Consider the following 24,366-nt stretch of genomic DNA (forward strand, 5'->3'; position numbering starts at 1 on the left):
TGAGATTTCTTAAAGCCTAATCTGGATAGAGGTACAGAGAAGTCAGTGAAAGAAATAAATGATAGGAGAATGGAGAAGAAATATCAAAGAGGGATCAGTATTCCAAAAAGTTGTATTGATGCCAGGGGCAGAGGTGCAAGTCTATAATCCCAGCTACTCAGGAGACTGAGGCAGGATAGTTGTAAGTTGGAAGCCTGCCTGGGTGACTTAGTGCGACCCTGTCTCAGATAGATCGATAGATAATAGGTGAATGGATGGATAGATGGGGCTAAGATGGAGCTCAGTGATACAGCACTTGGCTAGCAATTGTGAGGCTCTGGGTTGAGTCCCCAAGACCAAAAATAAATTTTTTTTTGAGAAGGATTTTGAGGTTGAGGTGAGAGGTTACAAAAAAATCATATGCAGGTTCTATAAAGTACCATCAAACTTTCCATGACCTAGTAAGGAAGTAAAAACATTCTAAAGTTAAAAAAAGAATAACCCTAGAAGTTTCAGAAGTCCAGTGGGCTTGAAGTGTAATCATCCTTTCCTTTTGTGTTTTGTTTTCTTTCTTGAGACAGGGTCTCACTATGTAGTTCAGGTTGGCCTGGACTCACTGTGTACCCCAGGCTGGCCTCAAACTCGAGGTGATCCTCTTGCCTCAGCCCCGCAAGGGCTGGGCTTACGGATGTGTGCCACCACGCCTGGCTCAGTCATCCTTTTCTCTTTTTTGAGGGGGTGGTACCAGGGATCGAACTCAGGACCTTATGCTTGCCAGGTAGGCGCTTGTGCCACTGGGCTATATCCCTCGCCCACCCTTTCCTCTTTTAAATAGTTAAAAGTATAAAAATTACATGATGGGCAGATGTAATGGAGATGAATAATTTTTTCCCAGGAGTTTAATGTTAATTATAGGAAGGGCATAGAGTTTGTCATAATTCTACTTCCAAAAATAATACTTTAAGAGTTATAAAAGTTATACGTAAGTATTAAGCATGGTAAGGAAAATAAAGAAAAAATGGAAACAATCTGTAATCTTTCCAATCAAAAGAAGACATGTAAACATTTACCGTCTATGGTTCTTTTCTCTCTGTACCCTTGGGATTTTCTGAACGTACGGATGTGGCATAATTTTCTATAACCAGTGACCATTTAATGCCCCCTCCTCTCTGCTATTATAAGCAATACCTCATAGACTATCTTCTATCTTTTGGCCACATTTCTAGTTATTTCCTAGAATAGTTAAGTAAGCTTGTGTGGGTAAAACTTGTATGAACAGTTTCAAGGTCCTGCTATATCTTGTTTGAAGGTTATGTAGAATGATGGGGGAAGTCTGAAAATGGGTGATGGTAATGTGTGTGCAACCTTGTGCATATGCTAGTGCTGCTGAACTCTACAGGAAAAGTGATTAAGATGCTTTTTATGATTTTTATGATGTATATATCTTACCATAATTTTATGATGTATATATCTTACCATAATAAAAATAATCAAAGAAAATAGGGAAAATACTTCTAATGTTTTCAAAGAATTAGTTTTATGCTCAAGGACTTTAAGAAAAATACTTTGGTAATTTAGTACTATACATCAAAAGTTTTAAAAAGGTATATATTTTTATATTCAGCAATTTTGCCTCTAGAAATTCATCTTAATAGTATTTTAAAAGGTAGAAATATATTTGTAATCAAAAAAATTCTTCCGAATGATGTCACTGATGCATATTTCCATCGTCAGGCTGTGGTGTCATCTTGGGGTACACATAGCCAACCATCTCGCTGACCTTTATTAACCATTTGGAGTATTTCAGTACATTTTATCCAACTTCTAGTCACATTCCTCTCAATCCTGTTGAAACTAATTTTTTTGTAGGCCATGTTATCATTGACACTCATTAAAATAAGAGAAATTTGAGTAACAAATAAGGGTGGCTGATTGATGAGTATGTCAAGGTTTCAAGACTTCCATGGGTAGGTAGTAGCTCAACACAGAAAAAAATTTAAGGAGGAGAGATTCATGGGTAAAATTTATATATGGTGCAATGCTCAGAATACTCACTCAAGTGAGAATTCATTGTTTTATTGTCTCTCCTTTGAAGGAATGACTGGATTCGAGTTGGCCTCTGCTATCCGTCAAACACAACTTTCCAGGTTACCTTTGGCTTTCTGCAGCGGCAGAATGGCTCCTTATCCAGAAGCGAAGAGTATGAGCCTGTGTTTTCACTGGAGGAGCTGCAGAGAAAGCAGGCCGAGAGGAAATTCTATTTTGACTCCAGCACTGGGTAATTCAGTGGAACCAGGGACTGAGAATTAATGCTATTTTTCTTCAATGGTGCAATTACTAGTTCTTCAGAGTAGCTAAGAATAGGCTGTGGTGTGATGGCTGTAGAAAAAGCAGCTGATGTAGGTACTTCTCCGCACATCATTATTAGGGGTTTCAAGGAGAGCTAGAATGACTTGTAATTATAGTTGGCAGAAGGAATTGAATGAAGATGTTTGCCATTTACCTATTAAGGCAATTGAGAGAGAGAGAGATTATCCTCGTCAGTAAACCAGTAGGCTCAGTTGAAAATGAAAAGAATTTTTTCCCTAACAACTCTGAAGATAGTTAAATGTTACATGTGAAGGATGTAGTTCATATTTTAATGAAAACTCCGTTTTCTTCTGCTGACTTAAGGTTATCTCTTAAGTTGACCATGAGCTCTTAAAAATCACTCTGTAACCATGGCATATTTGCTTTCAACTTTCTCTAGGCTGCACCTTTCCACTTTTTAATTCTAATCCTGTTTTCCTGGGCTCCTGCTGGCTTTGTCGCTTTGCCCAGTGACAGTCCCTCAGCCTGTGGGCTCTGGTAGGCTCGATCTCCTGCGCTCCTCCAGCAAGTAGCATGCTCCTGGGATCCATCTTTAAGCTGACATTCCTCCTACATGCTGTTGTCTAGGTACCCTGTTATCTAGGTACCTTCAAGGCATTAGTGTAAATAAGGGGCATTTCTTCTGCATATTCATCCACTGAAGGGCATGCAAAGCAAGTAATTGGAAAGGGAAAGGTTTGAATGATGTGAATGCTGTAGTGTAGGGTAGTCAATGTGCCTTTGGGGGGAGTTCTTTAAAGTCAGCCTAGAGTAACCAGTGACATCTGAGAAGGGTGATCCTGGAGCTGAATCTTGAGCATCGGTTAGGAGGTGGCCAAAAGCGGGTGAGGTGTCATAGGCAGAACGAACAGAGTGCACAGAAGCGTGGAGGCATGGAAGCACCGCATGGCATGTTTGGGGGGAGGCAAAAAATTCAGAGTGGGGAGATGGGTGGGAGATTGACTGGGGGCAGGAAGTTGGGGTTCAGTCACGAAGTGCCTGGTTAGCCTTTGAGTCAGTGTTTGCTCCAGGATCTGCAGCAGCCAGTGTGACGAGCATCAAAGTTTTCTTAGAATCATCACTGATTTTCAGTTTCTTTCTTTTTCTTTTTTTTTTGGTACCAGGAATCGAACTCAGGACCTTGCACTTGCCAGGCAGGTGCTTTTGCCACTGAGCTATATCCCCGGCCCCTGACTTTCAGTTTCTAATAGACTTGAACAACCTACTTACACTTTTGTTTTGTGGATGACAGAATACATTCCCTGTTGCTTTTCCACAAATGGAATACCCAAATAAATGGCACACCCAAATTCGTTAAGGACAGTCTTATAACCACAAACTACTGATTACCTGTATAAAAAGATGGGAAGTATTTTCTGGTCTGGGTATTTCCAGAATCCTCTAGTCTCTGAAGATCTGTTTCTTTTTAATTCTGTTTGTTTTCACTGTTTTAACTACATGTCAAAAAGGCCATGCCCACTTAGTCTTAAAATGTGTCTAATAAAGTTACTGGATGTTGGATAGTTGCTGATTTTTTTAACCTTATAATTGCAGCTTTACATTGCTCATTGACCTCATTAATTAAAATATGAATTCTTGATTTCTGGTAATCACATTTTATCAAATCCTGTAGAATCTCGAGTTCCTTTGGTTTAGAAAGACTGGGTTTGCAGATAGACATTGGACTGGTGCCTGGAAGTTAGATTTTTTTTTTGTTCATCTTGGCAGTGAGAAGATAATTCAGAACGGATGGGACTGTTCTTTTAGCCTGATTAGGATCCAGTTACAGATGGAAGGACCCTGGGTCCATGTGCTCTTGGAAAACACAGGAATTCATTTGAGATGGTCCTTGGCTTTAGCCAAAAAAAGGCAGAGTTGTTAGTTTTCTGTTTTGTGCCTTAAACCAAAAGGATTTATGAACAAAAACAACAGCAAAAAGAATAAACCACATTGTTACAGAGTCCTAAACTCAACATAAGTATATGGTTTTCCAAGAACTTCTGAGTCATGCCAGATTCCATACTCTCAAATTACCTAGTGAACTAATTTAAACCAGAAATTAACTTTGATATCTTCCAGAGTGATTAAGTCAAGGTATCAAAATATTTTCCATAGCAGGACTGCGTTTGACTTGAGACCCTTGGAGGATAGGAAGAAAAGCAAGTTTTATTAACTTTGTAATTTATTTCTCTTTTAAGGAAAAGTTATTTATTAGAGGAATATCTTTTTGGCCGTGAGTCAGTCTGAGGGATTTTATGTATTAGGGATTTTATTATTTTGAGAGGAAGTCTCACACCACGTGGTTGGTTTCTGTTTTGTGCAGGTTATTGTTTCTGTATCTCAAAGCCAAGAGCCACAGGGACGGCCACAGTTACTGCTCATCTCAGGGATGTGAAAGAGTCAAGATCCAGGCCACCACGGACTCGAAAGACGTCAGTAACTGCATGGCCAAGGCCTACCCACAGTATTACCGGAAGCCGTCTGCAGTCAGGCGCATGCCGTCCCCGCTCACGGGCCTCTGCCGAGGCTGTGGCACCCACCAGGTAGAGGAAGGGAGGGAGGAAAACTAAGGAGAAGTAAGAGGTTTTCCTGGCAGAAGAAGTAAGAGGGTTTCCGCGCAGTCACAGCCTTGTTCTCTGAAATATCCGTGTTTCCAATGCATGACACTTGAACCTCATCACCTGAACTTTGGCTCAGTGTAGAATGGGATGCTCAGAAGATGCAGAGTTCAAATTTACAGTGAAAGTTACTTTCCCCTGTGATATGACGATTTACTCTGACTGGCTGTGTATTGTACACACTTGGAAGTTAGAGGTTGCCATGTTGGTTACCATTTCTTAGTTCGCAGACTTGTGACTCTGTTATAATATTGTTATTAGGGTTACAGGTCACAAAGTGATACAGAAATGACTTATTTTATTGGCACTTCTCACAAAATGCAGCACATATGAAAATTCTTTACTTCTTTTTTTTTTTAATGGTCCTGGGATTGATCCCAGATCCTTGAGCGTGCAAGACAAGTGTTCTACCATTGCACCGCATCTTCAGCCCTGAATTGTTTCTTTAAATAAATTTTTTTTAAAGGTGAAAAGTCACTCTTTGTTTTAAGGTATGTGCTATTAATATTCACTTGAAATCGGACATACAGGCTGACTTTGGTTAGAAGTGGTGAACTGGCTTGGTAGTAGAGCAGTTGCCTAGCATATGCAAGGCCCTAGGCTTCATCCTCAGTACCATAAATAAAATACTCCCCCACACCCTCAAAATGGAAATAAACCCAACGTAGGAGTCAAAATTACATATCATTTTAGAGTTCCAGAGGACATCAGGCCAATTGCAAGTGAAAAAGAAATCCTATGATAATGCTGCATATTTAGTCATTACAGAAAAAAATATGGACTAAGAGAAATGATTCTCAAAGTGTGGTTCCCTCAGCAGCAGCAGCACCAGTGCTCCTGGGGACTTGTGAGAAATGGGACCTTGGCCCCCCCACCCCCCCAGACAGTCATGCTGAGTCAGCAGTTCTGGGGGGGAGGGTAAGGGTCAGCCTGTGCTTTAACATCCCTGAGGGTGACTGACAGATGGTCACATTTGAGTTCCACTATGGATTTCTTTTTAAGCAAAAACTACACAAAAATACATAGTGCCTGGTAATGTGAAGAAAACTTCTAGATCTTTTTTTGGTTTGTTTCATTTTTATTTTTTTAAAGGGAATAAAAAATTAGAAATGATACAGAATTTCACTAAACAAGATAGGAATTCAACAGCGGTTGTTATATTGCATATTGTTGTCTTCACAGTAGTTGTTCAGATTACCAGATAGAAGCATGCAAAACTGCTCAAAAAAATTTAAAAAGAAGAAACAAAAATTAAGCATTAACTGTTCCTTTCAGTAGACCAGTAAAAATCAGCAGTACAATTGTCCCAGCTATCCTGTGTATATAAATATATAGATTTTTTTCCCTTTTTCCTTTCTTTCTTTTCTCCTTTCCCTCATCCCAGTTGTTCCTTCCTTTTGAGCAGTTTCTTTTCCCTTTCACAATATCTATTGCACCTTTTGGATTTTATTTATTCTTTCAGGAGACAATATGATGTTTACATGTGTGGGTCTGATTTATTTCACTTATGAGTGTGGTCTCTAGTTGCATCCATTTACCTATAAAAGTCTTGAGTTATCTTTTTTCATAGCTGAGTAATACTCCATTGTATAAAAATATCACGTCTTTTTTATCCATTCCTCTGTTGATGGGCATTTGGGCTGTTTCCAAGATTTAGCTATGACAAATTGGGCTGGTGTTCTCAATGATTCGAGAAAACAAAATTTCATCTTCCACTATCCTAAGTTCTCACTCTGTCTCTCTCGTTCTCATTTGTTTTTATCAAGTGGTGGCATTAAACAGTAGGAAGAAAAAGATGGGCTTATGCTTTTCATTTGGATTTAGAAGGATTTTTTTGCTTGTTTTCTTTTTTTTTTTTCAGGGGCCGGGATACAGCTCAGGGGGCTGGGGATATAGCTCAGTGGCACATGTGCCTGCCTGGCAAGCAAGCACAAGATCCTGAGTTTGATTCCTGGTACAAACGAATGAATGAATGAATGAATGAACATGAATTTTTGTTTTTCAGTGCTGGGGATCAAACTCAGGAGCTGGCACATGCCAGGCAAATGCTCTGCCATTGAGCTACATCCCCAGCCCCTTTGTCAAGCCATTTTTACTAGCATTGATACAACTGAGTATAATTTGAAGCTGCCCCGGCCCCCACCCCGGAGCAGGATACAGTTACCTAAATACCGACCTTATTGCTGTCCAGGTGGTGTTTACCAGTGACCCTCACAAGAGCTACCTCCCCGTGCAGTTCCAGTCACCCAGTAAAGCAGAAACCCACCGTGGAGCGCTGTCCGTTGTTTCTGTAAGTACTATCTGATGTTACCTTAGTCTGTTTGTGCTGCTGGGACCAAATGCTGTAGCCTGGGTGGCTTGTAAACACCAGTTGTAGAGGCTGGCAAGTCCAAGATCAAGGCCCTGGCAGGTATGTCTGCTAAGGGCTTATTTCCCCGTTCATAGTGGCACTTTCTTGCTTTGTCCTCTCATGATGGCAGTAGAAGGGTCGAAGGCTCTCCCCTGTTCCTTTACGAGGGCTCTAATCCCATCCATGAAGACTATCCTCACAATTTTATTAGTTCCTAAAGGCCCCACCTTCTCCTCCCATCACTATGGAGTTTGGGATTTCTTATATGAATGGGGCAGGGCTTGAATATTTCGACCATGGATTTGTCTACACTGCTGCAGCTGGCTTTTATTATTATTATTATTATTATTTTTTTTTTTTGGTTTTTCTCTGGTACCGGGAACCGAACTCACGACCTTGCGCTTGCCAGGCAGGCGCTTTTGCCGCTGAGCTAAATCCCCAGCCCTGGCTTTTATTATTCATCTTGATGACATAAGTGATCTCTGGCAGTAGTCACTGGTTTATAATCACCTGTTGATTATTGGTGGCAAGCAATACAAGAGAGCTATAAATACCTTCTAAACATTCTTGTCTTGAAATACATTATTTTTATTAAATTTTTTCTGAGTAGCTTGAATTTACTGATTGCTTTTAAGCTAATGTTGAAATTCATTCACATTCCTCTTCAGTAAGTAAGAGTGTTATAGATAACTCAGATTTCATTTCTATAAGAGGAGAAGCATCTTTGGTTACAAAAATAATAGCAATGTTTGATCTTGGGTTTTTAAAACTTAAAAGTAAGATCTTTTAAGATATGGTAAATGAAGATTTAGAAAAATCTCTTTAGCCTTTTATTTTTTTTTTATTTTTATTTTTATTTTTTTTTGGTTTTGGTTTTTCTCTGGTACCGGGAACCGAACTCATGACCTTGCGCTTGCCAGGCAGGCGCTTTGCCACTGAGCTAAATCCCCAGCCCCTCTTTAGCCTTTTAAATGGTCTATCTTTTTGGTAGGTAAGAAAAATAAAGACAGTGTTGCCTTTTCGAAGTGGATTAGTGGGAGTACAGACACCAGTCTCGGTGTCAGCATTAGAATTGGGGCTTGGAGGCAAGTTAGCATATCACCCATCCAAAGCTGCGCTGGTCTGGATGCTGTCAGATAAAGCACTCTTTGGGTAACAAGTGTCCAGAACATCCAGTTTACAGTGCTGCAGTCTAGGGCCAGTTCCCAGTCTCCATATTATCTTTAGGAGGTCACTTTTTTCTAGTGGTTGGCAACATAATCACAAATCCATGTACATGTGGAGAAAATTAAATGTTTGTCTTTTTTCCCAGTGTTTTTCTTATAGTAAGATATAAAACATGCAATTTACCACCTTAACCATTTCAGTTATGCAGCTCAGCGTTACAGAGTACATTCATATTCTGCAGCTTTACCACTGTCTAGCTCTGGGATTTCAAATGTTACTTAAGTGAAAGATCTCCCTCTTTAAAAACAGAAACTCTTCAAGTGTATATTTATATGTATTCCCCTCTGTTAGCGGTCCTTCAATTTTGTCAGATGCTCAAGATGTAATTTTATACGTGTGAGATTCGCCAGCTTAGCTATCCTAGTGTATTCAGCTGTGTGCGGAACCTGACCTCAGCCTGCTCGTGTGGTGTCTGGTGAGGGCCGCCGTGCCTAAGGGAGGCAGGTGCTCGAGGAGGCGCCCGCCGCTCTGAAAGCTCCCTAGATATTAGAGACACTGTTTGGCCAAACCCACAGTCTCAGGCACGTTACACTTCATGGTCTGAAATCATTGTTCGACACGTTTGCCTCATGTTGGGGCTGGGACCGCAGAAGAGTCACAGAACATGTGGGTTGTTGTATTTGTCTCCAGCACTTTCCCATGCATAACTTGTACATCTTTTCCTGGGACTTGGGCTTTGCTTCAGTTTTTATGGACAGATTCATTTTCTTTAACCGAGTTTTTTTGGTGCTTTTGATAAGGACAACTTGAGTATGTTGAAGATCATTACATTGTTTTTTTCAAATATACCTCAATTTTAAGTATTTAGATATTTTGAACATAAGGAAATCACTTGCAGTCTTTTCACGTATAAAATTTACCTCAGGACTTCCAAAACTATTCACTGGATTAAAGCACTTTGAATATGACTAAAGAAGCCATTTTGAATTCAAGTGAGATCAGTAGTGATTAGAAATAAAATTTACATGTAATTTTGCCAAAGAAGGAGAAGTGTAGTGAGAGCATTTCTTTTGTCAGCCTTTAATATAGTTTATAATTTCACAACCAGAAATAGAGCCTATGAGTTACTAGTCAGTTGTTGTATTTTGTTGTTTTCCTGTCTGGCTGAGGAATAAATGATATTTGGGAGCGTCTGGAGTTCTTCTTTCTTGAAAAGATCACAAACCATTCATTTAAAGAGGGTGATTAGGGAATTCCGCTCACCCTAGTTGTGAAGCAAAATGTTATGCCTTGTACTCTGAATCTCCGTAAGAGTACCACTTTGCCATTTTGATATCAGAAGAGCTATATTTAAACCAAAGGAGATGAAGTGGTTTGACTTCTATAATATTCCAAATCTAAACTTTAATAGTATGAGGAGGAGCGGGGAGTCTCCTTGGGTCAATTCATGTCTGGTACATGTGTATAGCACAAAAGCCAAGTCCTGATCCCTGACGTAAAGTAATACTGTGTATATGTGTCTGTGTGTGTGTGTGTGTGTGTGTGTGTGCGCGCGCATGTACATGTACAGGAAGGAAGGAAGGGCGGGAGGGAGGGAGAAAGAAGGGAAGGAGGGAGAGAGAGAGGGAGGGAGGGAAGGTGGGAGCATTGCAGAGTCACCCAGCTCAGCTGAGTGGAGATGGCCCCGCCTTGCTCCGAGCATCTTGTCTCAATAGCAAAGATTAGTCAAGGCAGAATCAAGAGGAACGCAGGCACAGTTTCACCCATTGGTGGAAAAGAGTGATTGAAACCCGCAGCGTGAATTCTGGGAATTTCATTTGAATCATGGGTTCCGAAGGGAGTGGGAGAGGACAGGCATCCTGGAGATACACCAGCAATGGTGTGTGATGAACAAAGCCGTGTTTGCATTCTCAGGTCAATGGCACCGACTTCACCTTCCAAAGTGCAGGTGTCCTCCTCCTCATTGTGGATGCGTGCAGCGTTCCCTTCCGGCTGACAGAAAAAAAGTTTTTCCCTCTTGCTGATGTTGATGGTCTGAAAGAGTATTTGAAAACGAGTGTCCCTCCAAGGTAGGTCAAGCTCACTTTGTGTCAGGGACTGGCCGCCTTAAAAGATGTGGAGTCTTCCCCACAGATAACACCTGGTTACCCCTCAGCTTTGGTTTGTATACAGAATCTTAAGGTTCCATGGATATTCATGGGTCTGCAAGTCAGAGGGATGCCTGTGCAATCCAAGGTGCTTATCACTGAAAAATGGTTACTCAATAAATGGCAGAAATTGGATTTTAAGAGATTTGCAAATGGTAGGAAGGCCCTTACGAGAAGAAATATTGTTTGGAACATTCTTTTTAGTATAAAGTTGACTTACTTTATACCCATCTTACTCAGGAGACTTATTACTGTTTTGATGTAGTTTTCCAGGCAGTTTTACTTTGTTGCCATGTCCCAGCACGAGGCCTTCAGGCAGCATTGTACCATGGCTGTGGTTTAGGACATCGTTTCCTGGACCATGTGGGAATGACTGGAAGAGTAAATTGATTTTTAAGTGGTTAAGTGCCTGGTTTTTCTTGTAAAAGCACTGATTTTTGTTTTGTTGATCTCTGAAAAAAATACATGGGAGAGAAACTTTTCTTTCCCTGGGTTGGGCAGACTGCCTGGCGACAAACAGATGAATTCAGGGTTCTTCCTGCACCTTAGCTTTGATGCAGATACTGAGTGCGTCCACTAAGGAAAAACATAAGCTTCCCCGGGAGAAAGACCTGTCTAGCTTTCCACAGGTTTTCAGTCAGGGTGATCATTTATGTCCTGTATGGATTATAGAATCAGAGCTCAGTAAGTCCCCTGAAGTCATTGTATTTTTTTTACGTGTATGTTCAGTCACCCTTCTGTGTCCGTCTATTGGGTGATTGGTTCTAGACCTCCTGCAGATACTCAAGATGCCTAACATAAAATATAATATTTGCATATAAGCTGTGCACATCCTTCTGTATACTTTCAATCATCTCTAGATCATGTATAATACCTAACACCATGTGAATACTATATATATAGCTGTTAAAAGGTATTATCTAGGAAACAGTCGTAAGGGAGAAAGGGTCATATTGAATATGGACACAATTTCTTTTGCTAAACGCTTCATCTGTGTTTGGTTGAACTCCTATATGTAGAAGCTATAGATATGGAAGGCCAGAAGTAGCTGTTTTCTGGATCAAGACAAGCGCAGGGGAATCCTTTCAGAGGTTGCAGTGTTTAAGGATTTAAAGGTTTTTCCTAATGTTGGAAGTGCACGTACTCACTTGTTCTAAAGCAATCTAGGACACCAATCTCATTCCAAATATTTAGGACAGCATAGTACTCCTGCAGAATACCCTGCAGATGGAAGAATAAAGGCTTGTGAGAGCCTGGCCATGCTGTTTCTTGACCTGGCTGCTGGTTATACGAGTGTGTTTAGCTGGCAGAAACTTAAGTGTGTTACACAACTGGGAGTGCTCTTTTGTATGTTGCTTTCGAACAAAGTATAGAGGAATAATGGGCCACTGGTAGTGCTTTCTAGGGAGCCTGAAGGTGCGTGGGTGAGCATGCAAGTGCATGTGTGAGTGTGTGACTTCTTAATGATCTCATGGACCTGCCCTGAGTGATTCTGACCTAGTGGAGAAGGTCAGGTCTGCAGGCCTGATGTGGTTGGCCCTCTGCCCTGATTCTGATTGAGTCACAAGTGAGAGCTGAATGAGAGGAGAGATCGTCTTCTTCTACACAGAAGTTAATGTTGTGAAGATGTCATTCTACCTAAAATAAAATATAAATTTAACACATTTTCACTAGTGCAGATAAATGGCAGTCAATACAGAAGTTCACCTGGGGCAATAAATGTGGAAGAGTAGTATATTCTTTCTAAATAAATTACAATAACCCAAGGGGCTTGTATCAGGTATGTAAAAAACCATGAAGCCATAGTAGGTATGCCATGAAGAGATCAGGGAATCCACAAGCAGATCTGAGTATTGTGTTATTTACGATATGATACAGATGCCAATTTAAGTAATCCCAGCTACTTGGGAGCCTCAGGCAGAAGGATTACAAGTTGGAGCCCAGCCTGCATGTTTAAAAGAAACCTTAAAAATTAAAAAAATAAAGTAAAATGAAAAGGACTACGAATGTAGCTCACTCAGCACTCCCTAATACTGGGAGGGGGAAAAAAAAAAGATGGCGATTTAAAAACCTGAACATTTTCAAGCCATGTGGAACAGCTTTTATATTTATTTATCGGTTAATTTATCTTTTGCAGTTCTGGGGTTCAAACCCAGGGCTCTACCCATGCTAGACAAGCACTCTACCACTGACCTGCACCCTGAGACCTTATTTTTATTTTTTAGAAGTATGTTTATCCATTCATTTAGTAGATAATATATCGTACATAGGTAACAGAGCATCAGAACTAAAACAAAATAATGCTTCCATAAACAATTGATTCTTCCCTAAAAGATCCAAGTTCCAAACCGTCCATTAGGCCAGCTGACCTAAATAGATGGTGTTCGCTTTCCCTACTTTTGGGTGTCCCTACGTTGGTCTCCCTTGCAATGGCAACGTGAGAAGGAATTTAGATTGCACTAAAAGGGATGGACAAGCACCTGGGTGGGTTACGCTCTATTTGCTTTTATCTAGCGTCTCTATACTGTCCTCAGTTTAGAAAACTACTCAATAATGACTGAAACTGGCTCTGCTTTTTTAACTTTCACATACAGGTCAATAGTTCTGTTGAGTACAAGAGAAGAAATAAAGCAGTTGAATATTTCAGATTCATTAATACCTCTGGGATTAGCCAAACCAGCTCATCTTTATAACAAAGGTTTGTATTTGTATTATTCAAGGAAGTTCTTACAAGGCTAGTAGCATGTGCATTTTGATGGTGAAATTTAGCTGCCAGGCTGTTTTATGAGTTTGTTTGGCTGGAGTGGGTATCATTAAGATAATTTCTGAGTAAGGGACAATCTTAGAGGAAGTATGTTGGGATGTGGTTTGTTACTGGAGTGCTAAGAGGTAATTTGCTGAGGTAAGGGAGTGTGGAGTATGCAGAGAGCTGTCTTTGTTTTTTGCCCCTCTGACTCAACTCCTATATTATCTTGCCAGAAGTAGCTGTACAAATATTTTTTTAATTTTTTTTTTTTTTAGGGAGCATCGTATTTTTGGGATTCAGCGGAAACTTTAAACCATCATGGACTAAGCTGTTTACCAGTCCTGCTGGCCAGGGCCTTGGGGTGTTGGAACAGTTCATACCTTTGCAGCTGGATGACTACGGATGTCCCCGAGCCGGCAGTGTCCGCAGAAGAGACCTGGAACTCTTAAAGCAAGCTTCGAAAGTGCTTTAGAGACTGACTGTAACTTAAGTGCTGGGAAACAAAATGTGAACTAACTTATTTAATTTATGACATTTTAAAATGACACTGTTAACCCAATAGAACCATTGTTCTGTTTGATGCAAAGAAAGCAAAAGGAAAGAGTTCAAAGAGATTGCATACCAGCTCATGCACCTTCTAGTTGCACAAGCGTGAGAGACTTTGTCTTTGTGTAAGGCTGGTGTCTTCAGAGAGCGCCTCTTGTTCCTCACCCGGTGCCTCAGGATTTGGTGATGACCAGCAGCAGTGTTTGCATTTTGGTAAAATGGGATGTGCTAGGGTGGGTGGAGGCTTCTGAGCCTCAGCTTGAGCTCTTTAGAGGACCAGCACCTTGTATACTTGAAGTCTGACCCTCAGTTGTGTCTTGTGGCGGTTGACAGGGGTGGACGGTATGTACAGCAATCCCTGGGGCCCTGTTTCTGGGCAACCGTAGTGGTTTTTCATGATGCTGAATGAGTTTTAAGTGGCATCTCAGGCCCAGCTCATGCCCATTTTTTGCCTGGACATGTGCTATTTTTATTCATTTGTATAATGATTACTTCTAAGGGTGCAACTTTCAAACAGGAAGTACATTGGGGCAAAAGGGCTTTTAGGGATTAGAAATCCCTTTAATTTGTGACTATTGGACAAAAATTGGACCTGCATCAAGTCTGAGATTGTTGGGACCGTTTTGCAGCTTTAATCCTTAACCTGTCTTGACTGTATATTTGTGTTAAAAATGCAGAGCTGAGCTGAATATTTACATTTTTTTATTTAAAAAGAAGTAGGCTGTTTTCCTGAGCTCTAAACTTGTGTTTGTTTTAACTTGCACAGAGGAAGTCTGTTCTTGATGTTGCTCTTGCACCTGGGTTTTCCGTTGGTTTTTTTTTTTTTGTGTGTGTGTGTGGGTGTGTGTGGAGGGGTGTTTAAAAAGATTTTCTGCTCACCGTCCTGCCACGAAAAATCTTCATGATAATCCAGAATGATTGTACCCAGGGTGGGAAGAAGGAGGAGCCTTGTAAGGACCAGAATCATGGAGGGAATATTGAGAAATGAATCCTTTATAGCCTTAGAGGAGGGGGTCACTCATGACTGAATTGTTAAAGACAATTAAGAAGAACATCATAATGCCCAATTTCCCTGCTGCTGGAATCCCGTGTCTCCTGCTGGTGAAATTGGGTTCCACAGCCTGGGATGCTGCCCCTCCAGAGGAGCTGTGCATCAGAATGCCTTTGGATTTGTATAAACCCACAAGGCACAAATCTGGTGGAGGGAAGGCCAAATGTGTTTGGGCTGCTGAGACTGGCAGAGAGTACAGACAAATTTCCTTCCCTTTACCCTGTGCCAGACTGAGGACTTGTACCTTTGTGTCCAGAAGAAACTACAGAGCAGCTCTGCAACTTCTTCCTCTTTACAAAATGTGCTACCTCAAAGTGCTGCCGATAGAAACCATTCTGACTGTAAGTGCCCGCCCTAAGGGCACATGTCTTAATTGAAGTTTGGTTAGGTTTTCTTGGGTGTGGGATTTTTTTTGTTTTTGTTTTTTTTGTACAGTAATGAGTGAGATTTTCCCTATTAAATATATTATTGGATCATGATTCCTAAAGGTGATTAAAGTTTGTGTGTTTTATGACTTCAGTATCTTCGACGTGTGTTTTTTAGAGTTTGATTCTTTAAAGATTTGGGAAGGATATGTAAGTTTCAAGGCATTCACTCCATCTGATTTATCCACTAATAATCAGGGCCTAAGTTAACAAAAATATGTGTGCATACGCTTTACATATGTGTGAATGTGAATCCCTATAGCTATTTTTCTGTTACGTTTTAAATTCTAGGCTCCAGCTGTAAAGGTTATTGACGGGAATAAGAAAACCCACCAAGTCAATCTTGTGAAACTAAGCACTAGAAATGTGGAAATATATTCTGTAGTACAGAGATTCTCAACCTTGATTGGACATTGGAATAACCTGGGGAGCTTTAAAAAATGTAGAGGTGTCCTCCCCACTCACTCCCAGATCTACGTATACTTGGTGTGGGGTGCAGCCTGGGAATTGGGATTTTGTTGAAAGCTCCCTGGGTGATTGTAACCTGCAGCCAGCTTTTAGAACTATTATACTTATGTACTGTTAACTTTGTTCTGTAAGATTTTTGTGATTAACAGTTTTCATTTATCTGTTCTTTTTGTTTTGGATCCCTATATTACAGAACTTCTAATGCTGAACAGAGCATTTCACTCCTGGTTCTTTTTAATAGCACTTTTAGTTACAGTTTTCAGTTTTTTAATTCTCTCTCACACAAACTGATACACATATTTCCGGCAGTTGGGAGCTCGAGGTCTGGTCTGTTTTCTTTCTCCTGATAAAGTATATTCCAATGTGATTTGTAAGTTTGTAAGCGTTTTCCATCAAGTGAGGTGATTGGCTGAACTCCAGAAATGTGGCTGTCCACAAGTCAGGCAGCTGATGAGAAATGCAGAGGTTTCTCACATATCCATCAACTGGTATTTTACGTGTCTGCCGTGAGGGTCCTTCCTCTCCACTTGAGTCAGCAAGCCCTATATAATCTTCAGAGGCTGTAAGAGAGTGCTTTGGGGCAGATGAAAGGCACACACACAGCACTATGAAAGATGGCTCCAAACAGCCGCAAGCTGAGACCCAGGGCTTAGACCTGCTTAGGCCGAGGCCTGGGTGGGGAGTTTATAGCCCTTCTGATCTCTGGCTTCCTCATCGGTCTTCATGCCATTAAGCAGATTTTGAGGCTGAGTTTCTGATGAGGTGATGGACAAAGGCCTGAATGCTTCAGATAACTATGTTGTTATTCCTTAAGGAGGGAATGTTTGGACTAGTCCGCTTGAAAGGTGTTGGAGTAGGTGGGAATGTCTCTAAAAGTATTTTCCTGTTATTCCTGGTAGGTAAGTACATTGATTCCCCTAAGATAATGCTTGTGGATTTTGTATTGCAGAATTGGAGTTTAGCCTCCAAAATTGTTGTTTAGCTTTTAAGTACTTCCTAAACCAGGCTTAATAAGCTGAAAAATGTTCCTGGAGGTGAACACCTTTAATAGGGTAACAGATTTATATCATTATTAGTCGGACTTGATAATGACCCAGTGTGTTAGAAATGCAAGCAGATATTCTGGGCCGGAGATAATTTTCAATAAGAGATGAGGGAAGAAAAAGTCAAGGAAAGGAATTCCAATTCTGTGAAAACAAATGACAAAATATTTGCAGCTTGCTAGACCCCTCAGTCATTTGGAAGACAGAAGGTTTTTCACTCTCATTTAGTTGTATGAGGAAGGTGATAAAATGGGTACTCAATTAGGACTTGGTGTTGTGGATAAAGGCACATACACAGTTTTTATTCTTGGGTGGTAAAATCTGAGCATGGCTGAACTGATATCTAAGTAAGGAACCATGCCCCAGAGGACGTGCAGAAATAGCAGCCATACCAAGCTGTGAAACATTACGATCGAAAATACGTTTTTGTAACTTTCTTTACATGAACAAAATCAGTCTAAATAGGAAAGAAATGATAGTTTTTTCCTCAGGAAAGCTGAGAGATCATGGTCAGAGCTGGCAAACTGTGGCGTCTGCCTATAATGTTGAGCTGAGGTTTTTTTTTGTTCTCATTTTAATTTCTTGATTCGCATATATTTGTATATATTTATGAGGTAGACTATAATATTTGAATTCCTTGTATACATTGGGTAGTGATCAACTCAGGTAGTGTACCCATCAGCTTAAACTTGTATTTTACTTTCAGATTCTCCTAAGTATATCAACATATATAATGTATTATTATGAATTGACAAGAATGAGTTCCAGTGTTCTGTGACACTGGGGCAGCTATGAATAGTTTTTATGTTTTTAAATAGAACAGGCTTGTACAAAAGCTCAAAAGAAATTATATTTTATGACATAAAAACTGTGTGACATTTAAACTTCTGTGTCCATCAGTAAGGTGCCATTGGAAGGCACCCAGCTGAGCTTATTTGCTTCCTCGTGGACTGCAGATGCTTTGTGCGACCATCACAGAGTTGAGCAGTTACAGAGACTGCGAGGCCCAGGCAGCTGAAAAGATTTACTATTAGGCCCTTTACTGGCAAAAAATCTGACCCTTGATCTTGGTGAAGGATGCACTGTTGTTCATAGTCCTAATCTGGGAATTTGCCTACATTTTGAGAATTTAAAAAATAGTGTAGTAAGTTCAAGAATAAGCCTGCAACAGAATGATGGGAGGCGTGGGATAAAAATGCAGAATCCCAAACCCCAGCTCAGACTGTAGGCTTGGCATGTCTGTGTGTTGGAGCTGGGAGTACAATTGCATCATAAGCTCTGCAGGTGTTTCTTACGAAAGTTAAAGTTTGAAAATCCCACAGCATGGAGGAGCCGCGTCTTCCTCCACCTCCCTTCCCTCAATAGAGAACACAGCCAAACAAATTTGAAGTGCTGCTTTTGCTTTTTTAAAACTGATGATTCCGTCTATGTTGTCTTTCCTCAGAGCTTAGTTTTTTGACTAGTTCAGGGCAGATGTACAGCAAAAGGTGTGGCTGTTACTGAGACAGAGATGTGTAAAGTACAGGAGTAGGTCCTCCACGATGTCTGAAATGCTCACTTAAAATTATATCTTCGGCTACACTTCTCTTCTGAAATCTCAGCTATCTTTTGTTTTCTGCAATTCTTAGTATTTTAAATTCAGTATGTTTAGCCAAAATCAGGCTGCGCAGAATAACAGAAACAGGTTTCTTTATTTTTGGATGACACTGTAACCCTAATTATTTCAAATTTATCAACAGTGATTGGTAGTTGTGGGTGTATTTTTTTTTTTTAAGGCAGAATGAATAATGTCATACAGTTTACTTGGTAAGGAAAAGCCTTTCAGTGAATCAGCTTCATGAAGGGACCCAGGAAGTGTTGGGTGGACTTGAGGGATTACGAAGTTGATCCTTGTTAGGGACGAGGGTGGGCTGGGCAGGTGTGGCTGGTTTAACTCCCATCAGCCCACGCTACTTATCAGCATCTGGTTCCTGAGGGAGAAAGGCCTAGCTCGGGAAGGTTTCTCATGCAGGAGAATGTGGAGCTTGCGAGTATCAAGGTAAGACTCATGACTGACTCCCAACATGGTAGCAGGATGGAGAGAGTTATGACTGGGAAGGAAGACTGATAAAACTTGATTCCTTCATCAGTGCACATGTAGTCAGAAAACAGCTCTCAGTGAGCAGGCAGTGGGCTGGTGACAGAATGAAATACCTGCTAATTACTTGCTGGTTGGTGGATGTTTTGGTGGCCAGCCTCGGTTTTATCCCAGGTAAGGTGCTTTGTTAGTGGTGTTCTGGAAAAGCTAGATGGGAATCGGCTGCAGAGTAATGGAGCCAATGCCATCTATAGGGTTTAAGGACTTGTGTTTGGAGGGAGGGCCTTCCGTTTATCTTTAGAAAGGTTGTTGTGGATAATGCTGTGATTTTCCTCCTCCTCTAAGTAATGCTTTCAGAACACGGACTCAAGTAACATTACCTGGCTCTGGAGCAGCTTTCTACTTCTCATCCTCTGCTTTCTTATCTGTAAAATGGCACTTATTAAGATTTTTGTGAAGTTAGAGTGGATACAAAATGAAACAGCCATGGCTAGCAACAGCTGGCAGTCAGAAATAGCTGGTTTTTAAAAACAATCAGAATTCCTGCTTCCTTTCAATTCTAATGTAGTAGCTTTTACACAGATTGAGAGTTGGGGAATTTATATTCTTAAATTTCCAAGGTTATACCAGGTTTGGAACCTGCCTAAATTTAATACATTTCTGGTGCTCAGTTATTTGTGTACAGAAAACAGGACCTCAGGCCAGGCAATACTTGTATGATTGGCTTGAGCTTTTGAAGAAGGTTTGCACTTATGCCCTTGTTCTAATGCTGTACCTCAGTGAAGCAGCAGTTACAGGCTAAAGCTATGGGGCGTGTGTGTTTGTCTGTGTGTGTGTGTGTGTGTGTGAGAGAGAGAGAGAGAGAGACAGAGAGACAGAAAGAGAGGGAGAGAGAGAGAGATCTAGGATGAAAACGGCTTCTCCCTGTGCAGCGGGTATGTATAGTTTTCTGCTCTTGTTCTTGCAAGGGGAAACTTCAGTTCAGCTAATAGTTTGTCTCTGCCAGTCCCTTTTCTGCCATAAACAGGGAGTGAAAACAATCAGTTCTAATTAACCGTTTTCAACCACCCCCATTTACTCTCCCTGTCAAGTAGGAACAAATGTTAATGCGCAGTGAAATGGTTCAGAGCTCAGGTTTGTATAACAAGCGGAATTAGAGAAGTTGGAGAATGAGTGCCTTTGGGAGCAAACCCCCCCATGTCCCCGTGCCCCATTTCCTCTTAGTCACATGCCTCCTCTGCCTGCTGCCCAGGGTCCACCGGTGGGGGTGTTGGGGAGAGGCCCTTTTTAACATACTCTCGGGCCTTCAAAGGTTTCCTGTTCAGCACTCAGGATTTTCAGCCCTTAAAATTAGGTTTCGTGTCCAAAAAAATTCTTTCAAGTAGTAATGCTATTTTAATAATCTGCCCACAGTACCTGTGGTGTTAAAAGTAATGTACAGTTGGAATTTTTTATTCTTCTTTGGTTGATGTTTAAGGCAAGTTTGGACTCCAGCGTATTGCCTTACATAGGAGAATGCTATCTATGTGTGGGAAAACTACAAATCTGGAAAAGCTAGATGGGAATCGGTTGCAGAGTAATGGAGCCAATACCATCTATAGGGTTTAAGGGCTTGTGTTTGGAGGGAGGGCCTTCCGTTTATCTTTAGAAAGGCTGTGGATAATGCTGTGATTTTCCTCCTCCTCTAAGTAATGCTTTCAGAACATGGACTCAGGTAACATTGCCTGGCTCTGAAACATGTAATTCATTTGCATTCCACCCCAGGGACTTGGCCACAGGCAAGCTCATTGATCTCATCTTCTATCTGGAGGCTCTGCTCAGCGAACACTGGTAAATCCCCGTTGTTAGTGGTGTCTTGCATTTGTGTAAATCTCCTATTTCAATAGCTGAAAGGGAGAGATTTGGTAATTATAGCTTTCCTTTGTCACAGCTCTGTGTTAAAAACACATGCCAGCAAAGTGAAGGATCTTAGTGGCTAGATGAAACATAAACAGGGTTAGGAATTACAAGGCTTAGGGACTTCCTGTACAGGTTTGTCTACAGGAAGTGGGTTGGTTATGTAAATTTTTCTTGTGGAAAGTGAGTCTATCATACTGATGATCTATAATTTCTGGTCCTTTCAGATTCCTTCAAATGAGTTCATTTGATTTCAATTATAATTTAAAAACTATAAATTCAAAATTTATTGACAGGAATAATTATTGAATAGTCCTCTAAATTATCAGTTTAGTACATATATTACTGTGCCCTACTAACTTGATTGAAATAATACAAGAGGATCTTTTATTTGGTCCTTTATCTGTTTATGAAAGACAAATTAATATGAAGTATAAAGCTAACCAATTAGAATCTAAAGAACATTGGAAATAATGAAGAATACAAAGAATGTTTTGCCTTGGTTTTCTTGAACTTTTCCTATTACTATTCTTAGCCTTAAAATAGCACCTCAAAGCTTACCTAATTATTGAATTTTCTGCATACGCATAGTATGACATAATAGATTTCTGTCCCCTGTGTAACTTTGTGTGTGTGCTGCTCTCATACGTCTGAGAATTTGTTGCAGCAATATAATTAGCTCGTGGAGGGCTACATAGATGTTACACTGATGTGTATAGCAGAGTCCTGCTTCAAGGGTAGAGTCAAGTCTGGTGTTCATCATTGTGAAGGTAGCCATTTAAATATATAGTAGCTACCTGCTTAGCATAAGTTTCTAAGTTGGGAGGGAAGGAAGGGCTTAGGCTCTATCTCTGATTAGAGTTCTGTGGGTCACATTACCTGAAATGGGCTGTTGAATAGCGATTGTTAAAGTTTAAAGTAGCTCACGATGAATGCAATCATTATGTAGTGAAAACATTATATTCAGGGGCTGAGGATCTAGCTCAGCGTCACAGCGCCTGCCTGGCAAGTGTGAGGTCGTGAGTTTGATTCCCAGTACTAGAAAAAAAAAAACAAAAAAAAAATTATATTCAAAATGTTTTCATAATTAAGTTTAAGGTACTATTATGAAAAGAGAGTTTTAAAGGGGTGGGGAATCTCTGTATTGTAGACTATTATCCTCTGCACTCTTTGTTGTTTACAAAGCCCAGGTTTCTTTCTTTCTTTCTTCTAGTTTTTTTTTGTTTCTGTTTTTGTTTTTGGTGGAGACTGGGTCTTGCTGACCTTGAACTCACTTCACTGTATTTCTCCTGCCTCAGCCTCCCAAGTGCTGGGATTATAGGGATGCACCACCACACCTAGCTCTAGGATTGTGTTTCTTTCTTTTTTCTTTTTTTTATTTTAAAGAGTATATGAAAGATAACATAGTAATAGGGGGATTTACTGAATTACAGACAAAGTGGTAGGACATTATCAATTTTTGTTATTTTAGCTATTGGTATCTTCAAGATAGTTCCTCAGGAAAACAAATAGACAAATAATAGTGAGGTACAGACCAAAATGGTAGGAAATTATCAATGGTTGTTGTACTATACTTTGGTTTCTTCAAAGTGGTTTCTAGGGAAAACAAATAGAGCTATACATGAGTGATCAATTAAATAATCATTGACTATTCTCAATGGTTGTTGAAAACACATAGTAATAAACATACATCCATTTACAAAATAACATAGGAACAATAGAAACATTACAGAGTTAGGGACAGATTGGTAGGAAATTATCAATGGCTGCTGTAATACATGTTGGTACCTTCAAAGTGGTTTCTCAGGAAAACAAAGATATGCAAGAAAGATCTAACAGGAAGTTACAACCTAAGGGTTGTGAAAAATAGCGGATTACTGCCTCATCAGTGACTCCTTTCACTGAGGTGTGATGGCTGGAAGGAAGGCCAGGATTGAAAAGAAGGACTGAGAGACTAGCACCAGTGTCCAGCAATAGGCTGTTTACTTTTTCCTCTATAGTCATGATTACGCAGGCCTCCTCCTTGGAGATGACAGTCTGGCCGGAGGGAGAAGGCAGAGTATGCCCTGGGCCCCTTCATTCCTGTTGGACCATTTGGTAGGAGGGGACTGAGCTCTGGGACCTTCACTTCAGAGGGCAGTCCAACCTCTAGTGGTCACCTTTACAGTCAGGGCATGGCCCAGGGGGCTTCTTAGGGTAGTTCCTCTTGAGGTAGCCTGGCTTTTGACAGTGGTAACAAATGAATGTAGTCAAGGAGTTCTTGGGGTTACAAGAATCAGACTTGGGATCTATTAGTGCTGTAACAAAGGCAGCTGTTTTTTCTCAGTGTCTTTGTTTTCTCTCCTCGGCTGCCTCATCACAGCTATAGAATACTGAGGAAGCAATTCTTACTAACCTCTCAAGTGAGCTATCTGGGGCAAAAGCCATTTTTTTTGTAGCTTTTTTCTACTATCTGGGGCTGACTGAGTAATAAACTTCTCTTTAAGAATAGTTTGTCCCTCTACTGAACTGGGATCCAGGGAAGTATGCTTTATCAATGCCTCTTGTCTAAGAAAGCAGAGAGGTGTTCTCTCTGACCTCCCAGCGCATTGGGACCCCACATCCACTTAAGTGTCCTCTCCCCAACCGTCCACACAGGCAGCAGGAACATGTGGATGAAGTCCTCGGCCAGCTAGTCATTCTCAGCACTATCAGGTGCGAAGTGTCCCAGGCAGGTAACCTAGACACGTACCTTCTCCATGAAGGCAGTTCTTCAGAATCTGAATATCGGGCACCCATGAAGTCTAGGTGCAGACCTCTGGAGCTCCACTCGCTCCTCCCCCGCAGCCTGTACAGTTAGGGGCAGAATGGCCTCCAGGGTGGCTCCTCAGGTATTGCGCAAAGTCCTCCTGGTTTCCAGCTCCCTAATGGCTTCCGCGTCCCCAGTCAGGTCGACCTCTGAGTCATCAGGTGTCAGTACTCTTGTGTTCTCTGAGTCCTTGTTCATCAGCTGCTCCTCCACTGACTCTGAACATTTCTGGCTCTCAAGGACAGGGCCAAGAGCGACCCGCTGTGTGGCATGTTTTCCCAGAGGTTCTTCCATGTCAGGATGGTTCACACAGGCCTCTAGGCGGGGCTATTGTGTCAGTGCTTCTCTGTGGCATGGCGGTTCTTGACCATGTGGTGGTGGCCCGCCTGAAGGCCAGCGCACGTCTCTAAGCCACTTCCTGGGCGCCTGCTGCCTGCCTTTCCGGGTGCCTGCGTGGCCAGGGTGCCGAGCCCAAAAGGGCCAGCGTGCCCCGCCGCGTGGCCTCCCAGGCAGGCGCCTGCGGCCTGCCTGCCTCCTGGGCGCCTGTGCAGCTGGGGTGCGGGGCTAGAAAGGACTGGCGCTTCCCAGCTGCACGGCCTCCCGGCGGGTCCCTGGGACCTACCTGCCTCCTAGGCCTAGGATTGTGTTTCTTAAAGTAAGGTTTATGGGGCATTTCCATCTAAATTGTGGCCTCATTGCTGAAATTACATTCATGA

General features: G+C 41.3%; 1 protein-coding gene across 4 annotated transcripts in view; it reads left to right on the forward strand.

Moving 5' to 3' along the window:
* Positions 1–15,472, forward strand: part of Tmem2 (transmembrane protein 2) — a 76,330-nt gene extending 60,858 nt beyond the window's left edge. For all 4 annotated transcript variants that reach the window (XM_005388527.2, XM_005388525.2, XM_013516339.1 and 1 more), the window contains 6 exons: positions 2,075–2,257; positions 4,652–4,871; positions 7,138–7,236; positions 10,378–10,532; positions 13,205–13,308; positions 13,632–15,472. In XM_005388527.2, the coding sequence (XP_005388584.1) occupies positions 2,075–2,257; positions 4,652–4,871; positions 7,138–7,236; positions 10,378–10,532; positions 13,205–13,308; positions 13,632–13,828 (958 nt within the window). In that variant the 3' untranslated portion in view covers positions 13,829–15,472. The remainder of the gene's footprint in view (positions 1–2,074; positions 2,258–4,651; positions 4,872–7,137; positions 7,237–10,377; positions 10,533–13,204; positions 13,309–13,631) is intronic.
* The last annotated feature ends 8,894 nt before the right edge of the window (positions 15,473–24,366 follow it).

Source organism: Chinchilla lanigera, unplaced genomic scaffold (assembly GCF_000276665.1).
Source record: "Chinchilla lanigera isolate Chin_1 unplaced genomic scaffold, ChiLan1.0 scaffold00033, whole genome shotgun sequence".
NCBI lineage: Eukaryota > Metazoa > Chordata > Mammalia > Rodentia > Chinchillidae > Chinchilla > Chinchilla lanigera.